Source organism: Bradysia coprophila, unplaced genomic scaffold, assembly GCF_014529535.1.
Source record: "Bradysia coprophila strain Holo2 unplaced genomic scaffold, BU_Bcop_v1 contig_297, whole genome shotgun sequence".
NCBI lineage: Eukaryota > Metazoa > Arthropoda > Insecta > Diptera > Sciaridae > Bradysia > Bradysia coprophila.
The window spans coordinates 2,353,544-2,376,728 of record NW_023503555.1 but is presented as its reverse complement, the minus strand read 5'-3'; the positions used below and the strand labels follow the sequence as shown (position 1 = coordinate 2,376,728).

The 23,185-nt window shown below is 33.4% G+C and overlaps 1 protein-coding gene across 3 annotated transcripts in view; it reads left to right on the top strand.

The window, feature by feature from the left end:
- The window catches only part of LOC119078844 (protein gustavus), a 47,602-nt gene that overhangs the window by 12,226 nt on the left and 12,191 nt on the right, over positions 1–23,185 (top strand). Inside the window, exons 1-3 of one of the 3 annotated variants that reach the window (XM_037186551.1) lie at positions 8,355–8,530; positions 9,007–9,155; positions 12,956–13,036. In XM_037186551.1, the coding sequence (XP_037042446.1) occupies positions 9,139–9,155; positions 12,956–13,036 (98 nt within the window). In that variant the 5' untranslated portion in view covers positions 8,355–8,530; positions 9,007–9,138. Of the gene's footprint in view, positions 1–8,339; positions 9,156–12,955; positions 13,037–23,185 lie in introns of those variants that run through there. The other 2 variants (XM_037186550.1, XM_037186549.1) reach the window with 2 other exon arrangements.

Genomic DNA, 23,185 nt, shown 5'->3' with positions numbered 1-23,185 from the left:
GATGCATTGCCTGTGTATGTATACAACAAAATTGCAATCTTTTCTCATAACAAAAAACATAATGCAATTTTTTCCACCTTGAACGTATAAACAGCGAAACGGTTGTACACACTGTTCTGTGGGTCTTCGACAAAATAATAACAAAAACATACTACCAACCACACTTATTAGTTTTCATGAAGGAAAAATATTTATTCAAATTGGATAAATAATACAAAAAAAACACCGAACCATCAATCCTACAATATTCCTCGTCTCACACATCACCATCCGACGAAAAATATTTTATTATTTTTTAAGGTAGGTAAATATCTATACTTTGTGTGGCAGAGCAGAGTAACACTTGAGATAGCCTTTTCGGAGCGTCTTTGTACGGCCAATATAGACAGACTTATACCGTATGTACCCGTCCACTTATACATATATATATATTCGTAGTACGTATCGGCAACATCGCGTCTGGTATTGAAAAGGATCCGAAAATTTGACAACATTGGATTTTGTCTGGCGCTGGTGCGCAAACCATTTTCGTTGAATTAAATTTATCAAGCGAACACATGAAACTGAAACACCACTGCGCGACTCTGAATGGTGGTACAAAAAAAAATTTCGTATCGTTTTCGTTCACAAAATTTTCTGTTTTATTTGGGATACATGCATTTTGTGTATACAGTTCATATCATAGTGGTACATTGTACACATAAATAACGATTTATAGTAGAAAATGCACCGCATAAAACTCATAAGAGATCATGGCTCATATCTATACCTATATGTGCGGTGCATATATATGTATACACACGACATTGTACCAACTTAGTGTTATATTTTCGTACAATGCTGGAAATTTCATTTCTATATTTATATGGAATTTATGTATGAAATGAAAATTCAACCATATGGTACAGCGTTTTTAGTTGGAATTTCAGTCTCTAATGTTATGCTTCACAATTTTACATACAAATATATGAACGAACGTAGTAAAACGCTCACAGCTTTAAAAATATGTTAAATTTCCTGTTTAAGTAAAACCCGATCATATTGGCTGCATATAATATTTTCATCGCTCCCAGCAAAAATCAATAATTTAAAGTGTAAAATTCGTTTAATTGGAATAGCGTTTGACTCTTCAAATGATTCTGTGAAATTGAAACATTATTTCCTGTTATTCAAAATTGACAGATTCATTGAGCTAGTTAAATCTAATCCAGGGAGATGACATGGCGACTAGGCAAACCCTATTTAAATCTGTCATCACTGGCAATAATTTTCCATAATTTGATGTTCAAACTCGGTGGCAAATTGTTTAGAGAACAATAGAAGACAAAAATAATCTTTTGCTATTGCATGACCATAGGAGGTAATTGAACTCTACTGTATCATCTCTCTGAATAAATGTTTTAGAATGTTTCTGAACATTCAGACAATAGTACATTACTATGCAAGGGAAGTAAAGTGATATCTCGTATCCAGATGAGAAAAAGTATTCGAGGGCGGCAGCCCGAGGTACTTTTACTCATCGTGATACGAGATATCACTTTATTTTCCGTGTGTAGTACGACGTTTTACTATGCGAGTGATGTAAAGGTTATTGCCTATACATGTAATAGCCTTATTACATGCACCAGCATAGTAAAACACAGTGTCAGAGGAATCGTACAGTGAATCATATTTTATAAGGGATTATCAGTTGATTGGAAGTCTGCAGTGTTTCGTCAGAAATCGATTTCGACAAATCTATTCATAATTCACACCTACCCGAGGAAATGAATAGTTTTTGTGTAAGTTTTTGACTCTCGCTGCGATGACTTAATTCAACACACTTCCAGCATGAGTGGTACTTTAAATAGGGTGCTAGGCCTGTTCTGACTCCGGGGAATGTGGGATATTGGGCTTGAATATATACTGTAACTTGACAGTGTGTCATACAACTGAAAAGCACTGTAAAAAGCCATTTCGTACAAAATATTACTCTATTTGGCACCTGTCGACTATGATCACTTTTGATTGAAGTGCGTTGCATAATTATTCTTCAAGCCTTCCTTGAGAGAAAACGTCTACTGCAATTTTTTTCATTTGAAAATACAAAAGGAAAATACATAAAGTAACTGTCAATTAGCTGTCAGGTCTGCTCAACTCAGTGACGACACTTTTCGTTGCTTTTCTTGATAACAGTTATTCTTGCCACTGAGTGAGAAATGATTTCTTAGGCACTAGATGTGTCGATTACCACTCGAGACCGAGTGTGACAATTGTGTGCCAAAAAAAAAAACATTTATCACCGACTTACAAAGTTTTTTCTCAATAAAAGCCAGCGAAAGCTTTTCGTCACTGAGTTAAGAAAAATTCATTTATGACGTTCTATACATACTTATCATACTTAACATACTTATCAAGGATTGGAAACGAAAGAATAAAGCGAATCAATGAAAGTACAGAACAGGTATGGCCGATCGGCAAATTCACATCAAACACATTCATAAATTATGTCAAAATAATATGAAAATGAGTGCGTTTGAGTGCGTAAATCAAATTTTTATGTCCTCCATCGCTACGGTTAACCTTCCATGAGGCGACAACCGACTTATCAAAAAATCTGTCACTTCTGATGTTTAATGTAGAATCTATTACTTTGTTAGTTTAAACACAAATTTTGATCGCATCTGTCCAATAATCAAATAGAAACCAAATAAGAAAGGAAAGCAGAGCTATCAACGCTTGGTAGGCTTGTCTGTCGTGGTCGAGAGCAGGTCATTAGTCATTTCTAAAAAAAATGTAATTATGCCAGTTGTGACTTGTGAATGTGCATGTCAGGAATGGCCGATTCTTCAAAATCAGTCGATTTATTTTGAAAGTATTCATGTCAAAACATTGTAAAAATGAGTGCGTTTTAATCCTTTTTTTTAAATCGATATGGCCCCTGCGGTGACATTAGATCATACGTGGTAGTTTATATTCATTGCAGATAAGAACGCTGTAACCTAGAAGAGCCGAGCTCCTACGCAAGAAGCCTGTTTACACCTCAGAAAATGAAATCCAATTTATTTTTGATTGAGAAATTAACACCAGCCTTGAAACGAAAACGAATACAAATCGAAACAGTTCATAACACCCTATCTCCTCACTCTCTCGAACATCATTTCAACATTTTGTCTGGATAGGTAGGTGGCTTTACATGAAGAAGGATTGACTCAACTAACTCATTTCTACAACCAAATTACATTCAAAGAATATTAGATTTCAATCAAGACGATTTGTCTGATGTTTTCTTCAAAACACAGAATTAGAAAAGTGAACATCGAAAACGAAAATTTTACTTTGTCGACAGATCAATGAACTATGATTATTATTGTGTGGTGGAGTAGGCATGGTGTGATTAATTACCCCACAAAGAAACACTCACATTTCATTTTGATATCACAGCTGTCTGTATGCTGTTTTGTCAGTTATGCCTTCGGTTCCAAGAAGAAGCAAATTTCATGGCCTTTCGTTTATCTCGTACACTGAATATTCATATTTTCGCAGCAGTCAATTTATCCCAGTTGATTCAACTTATACTCAAGCCTTTAAGTTCATTAAAAAAAAATTATAAGCCGTGTGCAAGAAGGTATGTGTTTTCGCATTTAATTCGCATTGCAACTGAGTTAAGCTTGCGTTTTAATTTCAGACAACATTCACTTGAAGTTCATAAAAAATAAAAATACAAAAAAAAGTGTGTAGAGCATAAGCGAGAGTTTATTTATAGACTCAGTTTCAACGCAATGTATGAAACGTGCTCACACGAATACTGTTCCGTCATTTACGTTTTACAATTGGTAAGCAATAATAAGACGAAATACGAACCACCTTGTTTACAATCTATGCAACTATATTGGTTCTTAAAAGCGAAATAAAAAAGTTCATACACAGCATAAACACAGAGAACAATACTTCGAAGAATCGAGCAACATTGTTTTTTATCCAGCGTTTTTTTTTTAAACCGTTTTTGTTTTCCTTTTTGCTGTTTTAACCGGCCCTGAACTTATTCATAATTGCACTTATCAATTCTATATGGTTTAAGTATCAAGAGACAAAGAAGATGAAAGATCGTTAAACCTCCATAATATAGCAGCATGGGTTCTCTTGTTGCTTTGGATCTTTATAAATATTGTGTTTCTGTGAGTTCAACTTATTTCTTTTTTGCTTCTTCTTTATTTTTATTTTTATTTTTTGTAAAAAGGCTTTGCCATTCTTGTACGTTATGCTTTGAAAATGCTCAACATAAATTGCTGGGTAAATTGGATATTGTGTGTATGTCTCCATATAATTTGAATTCGAAAATTTGAATAATTCCATTAATTGATTACGATACATTGAACCCCGTAAGTATTATGTCGAGCTTGTTCTGAAAGAACTTTTCTTGAAATGCAAATTTTACGTTCGTTTTCTGTCCGATTTCATTTCAAAGCCATTTTTTCTGGTCGAAACCAAGCGTATGAAGGAAAGGAAAAAAACACGAACGATTTGCATGTAGACTGGTAAATAACATGACTGGCATTTATCGCAACTCGCAACCATTTAACTTCTTTCAGCAGTAAATACCTGATTGGGGAACCACCAATTGAGTCCTTTTCATTGTGAATCAAAAAAAAAACTCAACCATGCAATTAGTCCCAAAAATTTTGGTCATTTTTCCTAGAGGGCACTGCGCGGAACTGTAAACTTCTTTGAAAATTTAAATTGACGAAAATTTTGTTTTTTTGTGAAGTTAGATTTTTCAAAAAAAAATCCCAGGTGTAGGAATTGTCTAATCTGTTTTTGTATAAACCATGTCAAATATCACACACGATAAACTAGAAAATCCTCTGGGAACCAAAAAATCTTGAGAAAATTCTCAAAATCGAAGAAATCGTCAGAAAACTACACAGGAAATCCAAATCTCAAGACTCGTAAAGAAAATACAGTCAAAGGCAGTCAATTTTCAGCATAAATTTGCTTCAGCTGTTTTTCAGCTGATCCACACATACAATCAAAACTGGTTTTCCTTGTTCATACGGTTGAAGCTGCTACACGCACACGCATGATAGTGGTAAAACCGTATAAAGACGTATAAACGGTTGTGATGAATGATCCATACAAACAATCAGCTAAAAAACAGCTGAAGCTAATTTATGCTGAAAATTGACTGCCTTTCACTGTACTGAAAAATCGTTCAAAATCCTTGACAATCCAGCAAAAACGGAAATTCATTGAAAATCCTCAGAAAATCTTTGAAAATCTTCTTTTTCTCTAAAAATCTTTTGACAGAACAAATATCTGCCCGTCGATGGTGGACAATTTCGTCTATTGAATACATCCTCACATCTTCCGCTAGATTTCAGATGGACTTCTCACTCATTTGTTTCTAATTTCTTTGTATCAAACTACAAAATCAGCGGTACATTTTGAAGCCATGCTGATTTATTGCCTCGAACATTCTTTTCAACTGATTAAAGGTACCTAATTGATGGCAGAGTTAGATGATTTAAATAAATTAATGGAGCAACAATTTAAAATGTACACCAACACTGAATTATTGATCTCAGAGTAAATCTATTTCTCAGTCTATCGTCTCTCGTTGATTGCCATTGAATACACATTGCGTGGGCCCGTGGGCCAAAAATGTATTAACAGAAAGGAGCTCTTGCTTCTTGTATCCGTTCCATTATGTTCATTTTCTTCGTTCTAGTTCTGACACATCCATTACTGCAATCACTCCACTCTGTCCAAACTTATCTCTTAAAAATTGGTGAGCAAATCTTCTGCTTATGGTTGTGTTATTTGACTTTTAGACTGCTTTTATTAAACTCATGTCGACTTGCACTATCGGCCAGTGTGATATTTTATGGAGCAAATAAAATCATCGATCGAATTTCTTCGCGGAAAATGATTAATTTGCGCATCATCATTACTTTGTTTAAACGAGTGCAACGTTATCCGAAAACACTTCTCAACTTACGAGTGTGGGTTCAAATATCTAATTCCTATTCATTTCAATCGTTATAGTAGTTTATCGTACGATATGGCTAGCCATTACCCATTTTCAATCTGCAAAAATTCTACTTCAATTGTTTCAACTATTTTTAAAGATTGCCACAGAATCTCAGACTTCATTAGTTTAAACAGATAATTTACTATAAATATGGAGCATCTGTTAGACGTCGTCGCTTATTTTAATCATCGCTGCCGATAACAGATGATTGGCTCTTCAAGTTCTACGACACTATTTCCTACTGTTTACGCCAGGGCCGGACTAACTAGCAAAAGGCTCTCAAAGTACGAAGGTTATAATAATTTTTCGTTGAAAAGGTGCAAAAGGCTCAAATTCGCGCGAACGGCTCCTAATTTGAAAGAGTGCACTAGTGATTTGCCAAGATTTGCCATATATGACCAGTGCGGGCCTGCCCTGTACCACAAAGACGGACACGTTCAACTAAGAAATTAGTTAGCAAGAATTTCTTTGTCAGCGAAAATCTATCTATTGGGGCAGACTGTTTTTAGGAAAGTGGTATGGCATAGTTGAAATCAAGACAAATATGTGGAAGTCAGTGCACATTTTACAGGTCACATCCAGAACTAGAAACCCTTGTGTTTGAACTTCAACAGTTCAACAAACCCTGAAGGGGTAATGTTGAAAAATTGTATCTAATGGATGTCCGCAATCTCAAAACCAACAATTTACCTACACCTAAGGGTGGACATGTTATATTGGATGTACTTTTATGTACCCAAAGGTCGAAAAAGAAACATAAATCGGTAGACAGCATTTGATCCTCTAGACAACCATCAAGTTTTATCAACCACAAAGGGTAAAATGGAAACCCCAATGTTAGAACAAAGCCAAAAGTTTTGGGACATTTTATTCGTTTTAGCATTATACCAATTGTACAGGTACAAGTGTCATGCCATCAACATGAAAAAGTAGCTGATAAAACAATGAATGAAACATCTTTCAAGTTCATTGTCTTGCTATTCATTTTATTTGAACATTCTCACGATATCTATCATGGTCTTTGACCTTTTTGTTTCATTTTAATTTTTTTTTTCTTGGTAAAAGAACTTCTATACCTAAGTCGTGTAAATGACATTGCTAAATAGCTAGTCGAATCCAACTAGCCTGAATCTACATTCCGACATAGCAGCTTCGACCATATTATTATATCGTTTCGTCGAGAGGCGTTTTCCTTATGGGTATCCAGAGAATGATTCGGTTTTGTGTGCCGTGTAAACTGAAAAATAAATGCCATTCCTTCAGCCAGATAATAATTTATTATTTACGAATCGATTTTGCAGACAAGCAAAAGAGAGCAAAAGTGCTTTATATACAAAAGTTTGAATATTATCCCCGTCCATGTACATATATTATGTTGTTCATATAATATATACAACCCGACCCGTGTGTGCTGCCATATATACATAAGGTAATCTTAATGCAAAGTGTCACGATTCTGAATCCGAATCGCGAGTACCTACATATATATAATAAAGGAACTGAATAGCAAAAGAAAAACACGCGAAAAATACATTTTTCTTATGTACAATCGCATTGTGTATATATTTCTCCATTATCCACCAGCATTGTCTAAATAATCCATGAGAGTATACACAACCCGACAGTGTGTAATGTACTTATTCCAGTGGAAAAAGAAAATCGATAATCAAAATATCTTTGTTCTCTTGAAAATCCCACTACGATACGATACACCGGAGGAGTACATTATATCCAAAGAGATGAGAAGAAGCAAAAAAAAAAAACTTTAATTCGGTCTGACGTGTGGGTTTCATGTTATATGTGTATCATCGGGTATCATCATACACCAAAATATAAAACGAATCTTTCGTCTATCATTTCCCGTCCCTGTGTGAGTCGAAAACATCATTGTATGGGTAATCTTCGCATCGTCACATCCGATCCACTCTACCTCGGTGTGTAAGTGCTATGGGGCTCTTTATGCTTGCGCCTGCAGTATGCGTCATTTCAAAAGCTTTTTGGTTTTTCGTTAAATCAAAGAATTTTTTGTTGTTGTTGTTGTTGTTGTTGTTCCGACGGGTATGACTTTGCGATGGTGTGCATGTCACACCAACACAACCCAGCCCTGAATTGAATGGCTGTGTCGTTTGTTTAAACAGCATACAACATCCATATATCTATATACACGCGAAAAGACACTGTGTGGCATATACACCAACAAAGCAATATTCTTTGTGTTGATGCCTTATATTTGTCCATACACCGATTCTCGAAATAACACACATACTGACGAAGAACCAGCAAAAAAAAACAATATTTTGTTACCGTCACTAATGCCGAACAGCGCCCGATTGTGCGACGAATTCAAAACGAACGGCTTTTGATAAAGGTTCGTTCGAATTTAATAGGCGCGATTCGTTTAGTTGCGTCGCATCCATAGACGAGTGTTTTTGTTTTTCCTGGCGGTGGTTCGTTCATGTCGGTTCGGGGTATGAGTGGCTGTCTTATTTTGGATTGAGGAATCGAGGCATTTTTGTACTGGTGTGTTGCATGATTACAAGAAAGAAAAAATTTAATTTTTTTGTTTGTTGAAAGAGAAAGAAAATTGATAAGTTGGAAAAACGAAGAAACTCAATAAACGGAAAATTCGTATTATGTTCACATAAAGCATTAACAATACAAAAAAAATCAACTGTTCCGAGAAATCGTTTGGCAGGCGTTTTTCTTTTTGCATTAAAAAAAAATAAATAAAGAGAGAAAATGATGTTCACCACAAGGAATATGATTTGTTCTAAATGATCATTTGAATCGTTAAATTTGTTCGTTTAATTTTATTTTTGTACAAAGAATAGAAGAAAAAACAAACGGAAAGTGTGTTGTGTATTGTTTCCGATTAAAAAAGAATTTTTTGTACAACAAAACAACAAAAAATCATAAATCAAACAAAAGGAAAATATTCAAGTGAATAATTGTGTGATTGACGAATTTTGTTAATCTTTTTTTTTTGATTGGTGCAGTGCAAAACGTATCGGATTCATTTTTTATAATATTCATTCAACATAACTACGAAAACACAAACAAACATAAAAATTGGATTAATTCACTGCTTCAATACTGGCTAATCGGATTTCTAAATTATAAAATTATAAATGGAAGCACGAAAAAGGTAAATTTGAGTTTTTTTTCAACTTCGCTAAAAACGGTGTACCGTATTGGTAACATGCCCTTGATATATTTTCACAATCTCGTTTTTTTTTCATCATGAAAATATATCCATTTTATTCAGAGGTTTTTTTATCTATGGAAATAGAGAATGGCAAACGTATTACAATTTACCGACCAGATATTTTTCTTTCGTCATTAATTCAAATATATATAAAATACTATGCGAGATCGCTCATATATTACTATGAGTTCAAGGGCATCCGTTGTACATACCCACAACCACGTTACTTTTTTTTATTTTTTCTTCTTCTTCTTCGTTCTCTCTCTCTCTCTCTCTCTCTTCCATCGTGTTTTAAAACATTTTCGCTAAATCATCCAACTCATAGACTCAGAGTGTTATACACAAATTAATCTCGGTTTTAATCATCATTAACCGACCAGTAATTATTCTTATCTGGAACACACTGGTGATGGCAATTCCTTTTTTTCTGCATCACAATGTCATTATCGCATCGCATCTGTCTTTATGTTCCATAATACATAAATGAAAAGATTCCAAACCATCATTTTAATGTGCATATCTGAACTGAACTGCATACATACACGTAATCGCCCGGCCTAAAGGATGTTTAACATAATAAAACAAATAATAAAAATGAACAAAAAACCCAACAAAATCGGTTCATCATTATGAAGACACAAGAGAGAGGTGTGCTGTGTAGAGTTTATAAGCTCGGTTCGGCTTTGAAAGGCGTCATTTCGAACAGAATAAAAAAACGAAAAAAATCAAACGAAAAAAAGTTCTTTGTTCTGTTCTGATTTGATACTGCGTTTCATTTAGACGTGCACTGGATTTCAATATGCAGTTCATATAACCGTATCCATTGGGTGTAGGAATTATAAATAATTTTTTTTTTCGAGATACATACAACTCAAACCGAGTGTGTGGTGTGAGGCTTGCAATGTTATTTCATTTCGAAAATGTTTTCCATGAATTATGAGAGGAGATGTAAAATTTGTTTATTGTAACGATGTAATGAGTGGCTCTCCTCTCCACATGGACTACAGCGGTTTTATGTTTGTTCGTTCTTGTTTTTCCTGAATTCCATTTCCCGGTTTTATTGCATTAGCAGCCACTTTATTCGTTTACACAGTCCAGGATTAGATAATCACGGAATTAAAAATTTAAATGCGAAAATGTTAGGCAAATATGTATATTACAAACGAAGCACTCTACAAAATGAGAAAAAATGTTTCCCGTCTACAATACCAGTCGGAAAATTTCATTTCATAGTTTGGAATGTAGCCCAGAATTTTGCATTTTATTTCTTTGCTGCTATAATGTTAGAGTCGACTCTCAGGTATGCTCGAAAGTATTTTCCATAATTTTCATGGCTGCTAAATCAAATGAACGACACATTTTCGGTCTGACTGTACTTTTAACAAAATTTTGAACTTAATTCGATTCGATTTTTTTGCCTCTTCCATTTATTTTTCTTTGCTACATGGAATTTATATACCTCATACCACTGACAACCGGAGTGAGCAAAAAATACCCCAGTCTTAGCTCATTTCAACAAAAGAATTTGTCGGGAAAAAATACTTTAAAGGAATTGAAATTCGGAAAATAACTTTGTGTGTTCCCCATCGATTTTTATATGAAAAAAACTGCACAGCTAGGCATTTTTTGCGAACAGAATTTATAATTCACGTAGCTGATGGAAGAAGAAAAAAGTCTGCTGCCTGTTATAACCCAGCAAGACTAACAAAAAGATTAATGATTTATTCGAACCTCAAAGTGTTTCCTTCCCAAAATATTGGTTGAAAGGGACGACTCAGTGCTATATGATGGTTTGATATACATCGACATAAAATTTTCATAATAAATTTTGTACATAAAACCCTGCGGTGACAACATTATCCAATAACGAAGCTCTGTACTTTCATTGTCTTTGTATACCGTTCATAATCTCTGTTAGATTAGATTTTCGGTCTTAAGTAATTTCCTTTGTCTTTGCAATTTCGATAAGAATTTCCGGTTGAAAGTTGCATACTGTTTCTTGAAAGTGATGTGAAGAGTACGGAAAGAACATCTGATAGTTTGAATGGATAATGCAGGAGCCTAGGCACATAGGCCTCTATTAGAATGATAAGTGAAAATAGTGAAAAACTGTTGTAATGAGTGGCGTAACACAACCCTCTATCGGGGCTGTTGATCATGGAACATCTGTTAGTAAACAGATGTTGTAATATCTGGATTTTCCCGGGGTCTCGAAGAAACAAATAGAAATTCAAACACCGAAGTACTTAGTGGGAGATCCTATTCGTATCCCAAGACTTGAGTCTTACTACAAAACAAAACGTTACAGCCAAGCAGAGCTTATTGTTTGGAATTTTAATTCTGAAATTTCGGAAAAATTCTGAAAATGTTCCGAAAAATTCAGAATTTTTTCGGAGTTCTGTCAGAATTATTCGGAATTGTTCCAAATTTTCAGAATTGATTTTTTGTGCATAAAGATTGCAAGACACTTAAAAACAAATTGAAATTTCAGATCTACCGATAATGAACCCTGTAGTCAACTGATTAGTCTCTGAAACCGATAAGCCGATTTAATGTGACTATTACAAATTCGGAACTTTTTGAAGTGTCCGCACTAAGGACTTTATGATCTTATTTAACATTTTATTGCTTTATTTCCTTGAATGTTTTTCAGTTTTACACAAGTTTCTGTTGAGAATGGAAATGAATGTTTTCGAATTTCATTTCTGTCCATTCTCAAAAATTACAAAAATTACATTTCATTTGTAATGTCCGTGACTTACATTTTTGTTTTGTTTACACTCGTAAACGTTCCCCTCTAGATTGGGTAATCCGTCGAGCCAGTTCCTTTATTTTTAATTTTCTTTTTTTTTATTTATAATTCCGAATTCAGACATTTATTTCAGAAAGTAGTTCATTACCGGTTTCCAGTCTTTACAACAACAACAACAATTAAAATCAGAAAATTTACCATTAGTGTTTATACCTGCATGCAACTATGAACCTTATAAATAAACTAACCGCTTTTCGATACACACCTCTGATTCACAGACGAAAAAAAAAAGGTTTTTGGGTTCCACATTTTACAATCTACGGGTCCCGAGGGGCAGAAATGTAATAAGTTGTTGGTCTATTGTTACAACAATTTCACAAAGATTCGTTGAAGTTTTTAGTAACGGATATCCTTTTGACAAAAAGTTAGCATCGTTCAAGTTTATCGGCAAGTGTCTTATTTCAGTGTGAACGTGTCGAAACACTAAGGATCGTAATGAAGTTCTCTTGAAGGTATACGAAGCAATTACAATAACAAACGTTACGTTCATAATCATATCATGTGCAGGCAGAGAAGCCAAATAAATGTTCTCATGCCCTATACGAAATGAATATCAATTGTGCGGCTTGTTTAATGTGGTTGCTAAGTGGCAAGGAGATTATAACGAACAGAGAATGTCTCATCATAGTCTTCACTTTCCACAGAAAAAGTTTTCTGAAACTTAAATTACTAACCAAGCGAATTGTTTTTATCAAACGAATTAACAAAAAAAAAACTTTGAATAATTTCTGCTCCGCTGCTCGTAATCTCCGTAAGGGTTCATTCTGATAAGTTTACGATTTTTCTTATCGTCATTTGAAAGCGAAATACTTTTTTAGTTCGTAAGCATTTGCAATCAACGGAAATAAGAAAGTTTTTAACATGAAAACGACGTCATAACATTACGCTTTCCAGTACTACAACATTGTTCTTTTTTATGCTTTTTCAGGAAGTGGGCTAATAAAAATGCCAATGGCGGTCGAATCGATGATCATCACACATCCGAAGTGGTAGCTGTTCCTTATTTTAAGTAAGTTTCACATACGTGCTTTGTGTTATCATTACTGTTGTACCATGTTTACTCACTCTATAATCGGCTTGTGTACAAGAACTTGAAGAATTTCTAATTATTTGTTTCGTGAACCGATCAGGTGAATGTAATTTTTAGTGGGTTCTCAACTGGAATGAAATAATTTTAATTCGAACTGTGTGCAAATCAGCGGTTGCCAAGGTTTTAATGAAGTAAACGGAACCGTTTTCGATTTGAGTCATTTTCATCATTGGTGAATCATTCAAACTCATCCAAACATTCACTGTGATTAGTACCGCCTATCTTGTGTTTCGCCTACATCACATCCCATTCCCATACACCACGCATTTAATTACTTCTGTATAACCCTTTCATTAAATCCTCCTCATCAATTCATATCCAATAAATTTTCACCGACAGCACAGTATTCGGTATCAGCCAGCTGGTAATTAGAGATAAGAGACTCTATGCATACTGACATTCTCAAAATATCCTTATATATTTCATATAAACACTGTCTGGGTGCACGGTACATAGATTTTCTCGGTACTGTGTGGCAGCGCGCACAACGATATTAGGTTGCGTGAGAGCTGTGCTGATAAAGAAAATGCATCGAAACTCGTGTGGTGCATTATAAATATGTACAATGAGTGGCACCCAGTGATGTTGTGCTGTGTGCGGATATATTTATAATTCCTTCGAATAAAACACTGTGCCCTCACACGACTCTTCATACAGTTCGTTGAGAATGTCAGCAATATTTTATCGTTAAATGTGCGATAATTAGATTTACCGACCGTTAATAAAACATTGGACAGAGTGTGATGGGCATGGGAATATATTGATGATGATTATGATGGAACATAATGTCTTTGTTTAATCATTTTTCGATGTTAGGGGTCGTCCAGACTTTTGGTAGGCTGACCACGATTTGTCTTTGATTTTAATATGGCTTGTCACACCTGTCACAGGTCCCTTCAAAGTGGACGTCATTCACCGACGATTTGTTACGTGATTCACTTGAAAAATCTATTTTTAACCGACGAAAAAACGTTGGTTGGGAAATTTGATTTTTATTTATTTTCAAAACCAAACAATTCATTGAAAACAATGTGATTGCCATATATAGTAATTAACATTCAAATCGCACACACATTTCAAGGCAAAGCCCCGTACATATGACATAATCATATGTCTTTATCACCGTATTCATTAAGTGAATTGACTTTGTTGCTGACAATTTTTTTCGGTCATTCGGAAAAAAACCGATCGGACGGTTGAATTTATTTCCCATTTCCATAACTTGTTCGCAACGGGTTTTTTTTTCGACGGCTGTGGATTGTTATTTTGCCGTTATAAACGTTTGAAAATTGAATTTTTTTAAATCAGGAAAACAAAAGCTCTCGATAAAGGGGTAGATCAGAAGGTAGATTTCTTGCGGAGAGCTTTCAGTATCAGTGCGAAAATCATAAGACAGAAAATGAAAGAAAGAAAAACGATCGAACCACTTTTCAAGGTTACCTCATCCATTGTACATATAAATATTTTATCATTTTTATTACATACTGTTTCAAATGATGAAAAAGCCATTCCAATCAAAATATAAAAACTTTTTAACAAACACATTTGCAGTTCAACACTCAGCATGTTAAAGCCAAGGTTAGCAACTGGCAAGAACGACCACTCAGATTTTTACTTTCAATATTCATTTTGTATTTTGTTTGTGTTTATTATTTTTCGTACATATATTCCGAGTATTTAAAGTATATAATACGACTCATGCCTCCTCTATGAATATGCCTATATATATATAAATACCTCGTCAAGTCACTGTATATATACACCGAAAAAGTTTTGTTGAACATATATATAAATACGAATTCACTTACAGGTAATTTAACGTGTTTTTTATTATTATTTCTATAATGGTAAATGAACAGGTAACGCGCGGAAATTACACACAATTTTTATGCGTTATGTTGTTGAGTTTTTCAATATGAAATAAATTTTTGTGTTCGGTCGTATATAGCCAAGCGAATTGAACAGAACAGAGAAGCAAAAAAAAAAAGAATTTTATAATAAACGAAGTATTATATGGAGCCTAAGCGATTTTGCGTTCATTGTCCTCGTCACGACACAATTATATATGTATAATACATATCGCTATACATCATCATGCACATATTGTACATAAATTCATGTAATATTACCCTTTTTCATATCCTGACGAACGGGTTTTTTTTGAATTTTTGTAAAAAATAAAAATAAAAATAATTTTTTTTAATGTATTTACTGAGGTTTTCAGTTTAAAAATATAACTTTGCACAACACACTGCGGCTAGGATTTTTTTTTGTTCGTATCCGCCATAACAATCAATAAATAAAGTTAATGGTATTACGTACATCATACATTATTGCATACACTACAGTACACATATAATGTAAACACATAAAACAAGACCAGTTTTCATAATCTTTTTTTCGTTGTTGTTTAAAAAAAATAAACTTTTTTTTTGTAATCAACATCCAGTAACGAGTGGCAAACATAATTAATAAAAATGTGTTTGCCTCTTGCAAAAATTATGTGATGATTGATTTTTCATTAAATTCTTTTTTAATTTTTAATCGGATTTTCACATTCGACCAATGAAAAGTTTGGCAACTTTTTTTTGTTGTTTTTATATTTTTAATCGATAGAGAGAAGTGATAACTTCCACCGAAATAATTCAATTTACCCGAAGCAAAATTGAAATTGATTTGTGATTATTTATGCAACATAATCTCTCTGGGGATGGGAACGATGAGAGGCAGTACTTCGTTGTTGTTGGTTTCAATTGGCAGTAATTTTATTTCAAACCATTGCAAAATGACAAACTCTAATTGAAATTGAAACGTGAATTGCATTAACTTGTTCAATAATAGAAGACGACAAAAAGAAACTTTTTTTGCAGATAGATAATGTACTGACTGAGGTAAATACACCGAAAAAAGTTTGTGCTAAAGTTATCTATTATCGGGTAGACTTCGGGTAACATTCAGCAGTTGATCGTGATACTAACTACAAGTAAATTGTCTGCGAAATACCTAAAATTTACGTAAGCCATACATATCACGTGGACAATCACGTAGAAACTGAACATTTAGCATTAGTGAATTTTAAGAAAAATGAAATTTAATTAATTTAGTTTCTTTTCGAAGAGACTCACGATGCTTTTGTTTAATTTATCGAAAAAATTACATTTTTCTTATAATTCGCTAACACGTCACATCCCGTTTTCTTATTTGACTATTCATATATACATATAGTGTGTACCATTATACTTGCTGCACATTACACTCAAACAAACCCGAAGCATACCCAAAAAAAACACTTTGGTACATGCCCGATGTCAACCCTTTTTTCGGTGTAGAATGTACATCGAGATAACATACATGGTTAGCATTTCTCTATTCCCATGCCAATTGGAATTTTTATTTTCTGCTCAACGCTGTCCAAATCTTTACACGTCTACTATGGTTTTGGTTTGAAGTTAATTCCAATGGGATTGCAGCTAGGCTGGCGCAACAGCAAAACTCAATAAGTGCTACTGTATGCTGTATGCTTCAACACCTGTACTTTTCATAATAAAAATCTTTCTTTCGATGTCCTCGGCATATAAAATTAGTTTCGTCTCGAATCACATGATAGCTCAGACATTTTAACTATTTATCGCTTCTTGTGCTGATGTCTATCAACAGAAATGTTTTCTTGTTCGTATATGCTCTGTCAACCTCTCAATTATTCAGATTCCGAATATAATGCCATTAAGCGAATGTGTTGGAAGTCTAATGAATTATTTCAATAAAATTAAATGTGTTGGAAGTTCAAAACATATATGTTATTCAAATGCCAAACCGCAGCGCTAAATAAAGCCTTCAGCGTTTCTTAGTAATAATGTTAATTAATTAATCTCTGGTTGGCATTTTATCCTCACTTCTTGTTTATTTTAATTTCATTCCTTTTCCACTCAACTCGAATCATTTACAACAGATTTGTTCGGTTGAGACAGAGACAAAAATAGATTCCCGGAAAAATTACAATAAAATTTGTGATATCAATTTGTATTTTGTACACTTGACCTTATAAAAGCAATGTGCAATATCGCACGGAAGTCTGTAATTATATAAACTATTCACAACTCTAATGCCATATTGTACGGTGCTGTGTACAAATATGTCGAGTGTTTTTGTTTGACTTTTAAATGTAAATACAGCAATGGAACGATCAACACATTTTTTTGTGTTAAAATTAATTATTTTTTTCGGCTTTAATAATTTACATCAAATTTGTAATTAAAACATTGGGGGCCATTCACAAAGTAAGTGCGAGATAATGACGAAGGTTAGACCCACTTATCCTACGGTCGATGTATGGAGGTAATATCGTAAAATATATGAAACCTCTTGCCTTCCCTAAAGAGATTAACGTAATTTATGAATGGCCCCGATATATAACTGTTATGAGTCTTACGTCCGAAAATAAAAAGAAATTCGAATATAATTATACCCTCCGGGTGAAGTTAAATGTAAACAATGAATTTGAATGTCCGCAACCGAGAAAAAAAAAGTTAAATTGAATTAAAAGCCCACAAAAACGCCGTTTGTGCACCCAAAATGTTATTTTTCATGGAAAATTTTTACATTTTAATTTTTATAAAAAAAAATTGTACAAAAAATGCGAAACATAATAATTATGTTCCATGTGTAGAAGTAGGTACAATGAACATTGTACTTCGTTTAATTAATTATGAATTAGCTTAATTACACAAAAGAATACTGTCTGTCACGACGGAACCTTCTCAGAATTTTATATTATAATTTTGCGAGTTTTTTAAGTTATACTTAAGAATGTTATAAAACCGCACATGCGGAGACCGCATAAATATACTCACTTTTCGTAGATAATGTAATACAGGCTGTAGAAGTACGCGTACCTAATAAATGTGTGTCCAATACAATTTTTTTTGATTCAATGTTGCTGTTGTATATACAATGACTGCAGAAATTTATTAGCCTTGACTCGAAATTTGCTGTGTTGAGCATAATTCCGCTCACATGTTTTGTAACACTCAATTCAATTGGATGTCTTAAAATTTGAGTTTTCGTTTTATAATTTTCTGCTCAAACTTGAGATACATTACTCGTATTGGATACGCTATAAGTACTCGACTTTGCTCATTTATTAACAAGAAAAAAAAACGTTTTTTTTTTCTGTAAAGCTCAGACAGTAGAGTTCATTCATTTGGTAAAATAAACTGCCTCAATAATAATGACTGATAACGAATTTTGCCAAGGTTATTTTCGCTATATAATATTTTTGTTGAACAACAAAAAAATAACCGAATCAGTATTCCAAGTCATAATAAGGAAGAACTTGCTTGGCTGCGTGAGAATAATTTTTTTTTATATTTATTTAACGTTGATTGATTTGATGAAGTCATCACGTTGACTTATAATATTGTTATTGATTGAAAATGGAATGATATCATTGACGAAAACGTGTTTTAATACTAATCGTTGTGCCAGGGAGCGCGTTTCATATTACTGTCCGTTGTTATGAATAATGTGTATTCAATTTTGTGTTTTCCGTATTGGATTATTTAATGAACCATGTGGTCGTCGTTCGTTTTGTATATTTTAAGCACACAATTCAAACTTCCCTTGAAACCGAAAACCGCTATATCATTAGGCGGTCGGTCAATTAGAAAACACGTTTTATGTTTTTTTCTCTCTATCTTTCTCTCTGTCTGTGTGCTCTCTAAATGTCGCGCCATTTATACATTCATGATTACGTTAACTTTCGAAAATAGACTATCGTATCAAAAAGCGTGTTAACATTTTGATAATATTCATAGACTGAACGTAATGCCAGCCAAGTAATACCGTATAACGTTGAAATATCATGCACAACTCAATAAATCACCGTTCTATTATAATTATTGCCATGACTTTATTCAATAAAATAAATAGCAGAAAAAAAGTGACTCAAAAATTGAATGTACATTAAAATAGAGACAAAAAAAAGACTGGAAACAATGTCGAGCAACAAAATACTAAGATTCACAGTACGGCACGTTTTGTTTTTAAATGAAATTAATTTACAAAAACAAAACGAAAAAAAAAGAATTGAAAATGGAAAAATAAATACGAAATATAAATTTATAATAACTTTGCAATTTGAAATGCATTTTATAAATAATGTTTGAAAGCTTTTTTGTTTCTCTCTCTCTCTCTCTCACACACAATAACACTCAGACTGAAAACCTGCCCGCTCGCGCTTTTAAGAAATGAAAGGAGTTATTGCGTTAGCTAAGGTGATTTAGGTGTTTACTCAATTAAATTGGTTAACGCAATTTTAATCTTGTAATGTATGAAGTAAACAAAATCGTATATTTTTACCCAATGGGTTTCTCGATTTCTTCAAGTCGATCTTTCGTATTTATAATTTCGGTTACTCTTTCAGCCGTTTTATGGGCTGATTTTTCGACTAAATTAAGAAATGGTTCGTCATTGAACTTGATTTTCAATCAGTGGATACACAAATTGGACAGACTGGTTTTGTGTACCATTGATAAGAGTCTCATTCAGAGAAACTGTTTTACGAACTTTCCAGTACAGGTCTTCAAGGGCAAGACTAAGAGAACTTCACGATAAAGTCCCCACGCACGATTGGAATGTCACACATTCGAAACAATCGTAAGACTTATTTTTGGCCAAGACATTCTTTAAATCGATTTTTCATCGCGACACATTTTTGGTCAAATGAAGAAAAAATTGGATCATGTCGTTTGCTACATTTTTCCTTGTTTCGATTCTTTCGGATGTTTTTATCTTCGAATTATAAAAATATCGGAAAAATATCGTGGGTTTTTTTGAAGCAAACGTTTTGGAGCAGAAGCGACGACCTGTATCTAGGAACAGTAAGGTCCACACAAATTAGTCGAATCTAAGATTGTTTTTTAACGTTTTCAAAATGGCAAGCGTATCGCAACAAAACTGTTAAATCTATTACTTCATCTGTGCAAAGGATGTTCAAGTGTTTGATATGAAAGCCATTACTTCAATTATCATACATTTTGCTATATAAGAAAATGTTAGCCACAGTTCCTCGCTTATTCTTGCGCTCGTTGTCGATAGCAAATTACTTCTTTTTTTAAGTAAATGCAACCAAAAAACGTAGACACTGCTTATCGTCGGGATCCTTGATATATAATAAACCAATCGTACGGTTTGTTTGACAAAATATTTCCTTTTATCGAAAGTTTGTGAAAGGAATTTTCACTTTATCAAATAAAATTACCAACACAAAAACGAATCATTTCAAGAAAGGAAAAACATTTCAGAGCACCGTACGCCCATTTCAGTTAAACTGGAAAATATTTCGCCAACAGAAAAACCTTTTTTTTGCGTTCGTATCCTCTCACTCCTTTTAGTGGCATTCCTTCGAGAGAAAAAAAACATTTTTCCAGCTTTAATCGTTTATTATCAACTTTACGTAGGACTCTTAAATATTTGATGTTGAATTTTAAACAATTTTTTCTTTCTTCTCATCTTCCACCAACCTGAATGTTCATCTCGTTGCTTTTGACACTGCTTTTAGTACATTTCACCAACCCTTCAATCCTTGTTGAAGCCCTCATCATATATATATATATATATATATATATATATATATATATATATATATATATATATATCCATCGTATACACTATATCTACACTACATTCGTACTCATTTTATCAAAAACCGCGTTTCTATATTCTATATAGATTCACCATTATACGATTAAATGTCCTGGGGGTTATATACTTTAGGGTGTGAACCTGATACTATAAAATGAGTGTAGATATACGCTATACAATCACAAGCACATTATATACTTGTACGTAGAGCTATTCTCACTGTACATTATGTACTTAATGCAGCCAGTATTGATCTCGTTTTGGTAAATAAGGATATACGGTTTGTGTATATATATACCTATGTGGATATATAAGAGATATAAATACACAAGATGAAACATAAAATATGTATATATGGGCCCGATGTGCTTATGGACCTTTCATTTCGGATGGAATCAAATTCGGCATGAACTGTACACAATAAAATTTATGTATACAACAAGCAAGCGAAATATTATACATCGCCCTAAAACGAGAGGCTTTGTTAAACACTGAGCTGAATGCTGTGTATGAGTTTTTTTTGTATTCTTGTTAAATCAAATTTACAACAGGCCTAAAAAAAATTACCATAGAAAGACCTTATATATATCGAGGCGAAACGTGTATATACAAACGGAATAGGTTAATACATTTTGCAATACAAAAAACATTTTTACAATCAATTATTTAATTTCAATTTCCAAATGGTAATACGTCTGTGTTTTATTGGAAAATGTAAGTCTACATTTTTGAAATGTGAAGACATAAAAAAAAGTTTCGTACGCGCTACGCACTTCGCGACTGCTATAAGTATTGTTTGATATATTTATTTTTCACACACATTGGTTAGTGTATACCATTTTTTTCCCCGATGTTTATTTATATATTTAAAGCATTTTCATGTACATTTACACGAAAAAACAGTCCATACATCCACCAGTCGCACATTTCATATTGAAAAGGTTATATTCAAGAAAAATTTTGCAATTCGACGTCTTTTTAGCAACAGACCTTGTCGCGCCGATACCTTACGTAAATTAACACAATTTCAATGTATTTAAAATGTTTTATTTAAAAAGAAAAAACATTAACAAATACAAAATATTGTAAATAAATTGTTTGATTTTATAATTAAATTTTCAGTTCAAGAAAATTGTGTTTTTCAAAAAAAAACTTTATAAAATTAACAATTTTGAAAGTATTTAAAGGTTGTTCGAAATGGATTTGTGTGTTTGTGTGTGTGGCTGTGCGCAAATGGGAAAAAAAATATTATAAATGAGAAACTTAAAATGTTAATAAATACACTTTTCCAGGTCAAAGAGCCAATAAAAAATTGAATTTGTTTTTTCTTCACCGTAAAATTGTTTTCAAATGCATCCAAGTTTAATTTGATTGCTCAATTTCATGACGAAAATGTTGGAAATCGCCTTGGTAGGAAAATTGGACGATTGTAGACACTGTCTACAAGACAGAGTCTTTTAAGGGAACCCGAAGGAGACCTAATTGAATTTGAATTTGAATCACGTTGCATTGTGCAGCTAGAGTAATATCTTTCTCGATATTTTCCTTTAATTTTCCAAAATTTTATTTGGAAAACGTTTTCCCGAACAAGGATTGTCGTGGAAGTGGTTTCCGTTACCCGTTACAGACAGCTGTCATCTGTTATCGACAACGACAGCAATAATAAACGACAAGGTCTGACTAATGAGATCCTATATAGCAAAAAGCATGTTCAAAACAAATGAAGTAAAAGATTTCTGAATTAAATAAATCTATGAAAATCTTCGATCAAATGAAGTAATATAGTTTGAATTGTAAAACTGTTAACATGCTTGCCGTCTGTGACAGTATAAAGTAGCTACAGTTACTTATTCAACTAAATTTCAGAGTTTAGTTCTCTTAATCTTAATCCAAAACCTTACAATTTTAAAAAGCTTTGAATTGAATAGTAGTACTTCCAATGTCTCTCTAAAAACCACAAAACAGGCATTGGTTTCAGCATGGTCTTAAGTGACTAAATTAGACATAATTAGGCCACAGTGTTTACTATGTGTGGCTAGAGTTACCTTCTAGTGGTAGGATCTCTGACGACTTCCTTCGATACTAACAAATGCTCGAAGAATCTGAATAAATTTATGCGAAAACTATGACTCAAAACTAGAGTTACGAATGCATGAGGTATTGCCTGACACTTTGATTACAATTAAATGTAAAATCGAACTTGCAAATAAATTCCATGTTATCGCTACTATTTCACACCATTACAATGACGACAGTCATACCAATGCCAGATGTCTAGTTGGCCATTCCAACCATTCACACATGCACATATTCGGTAACTCGGTTCTGATTCATTTTGATAAAGTACTCAAGATAATGAATTTTTTTCATGCAGAATATGGTATAGCAGTCAATCAATGCTGCCATTGAAATCTGTTCAATAGCCGC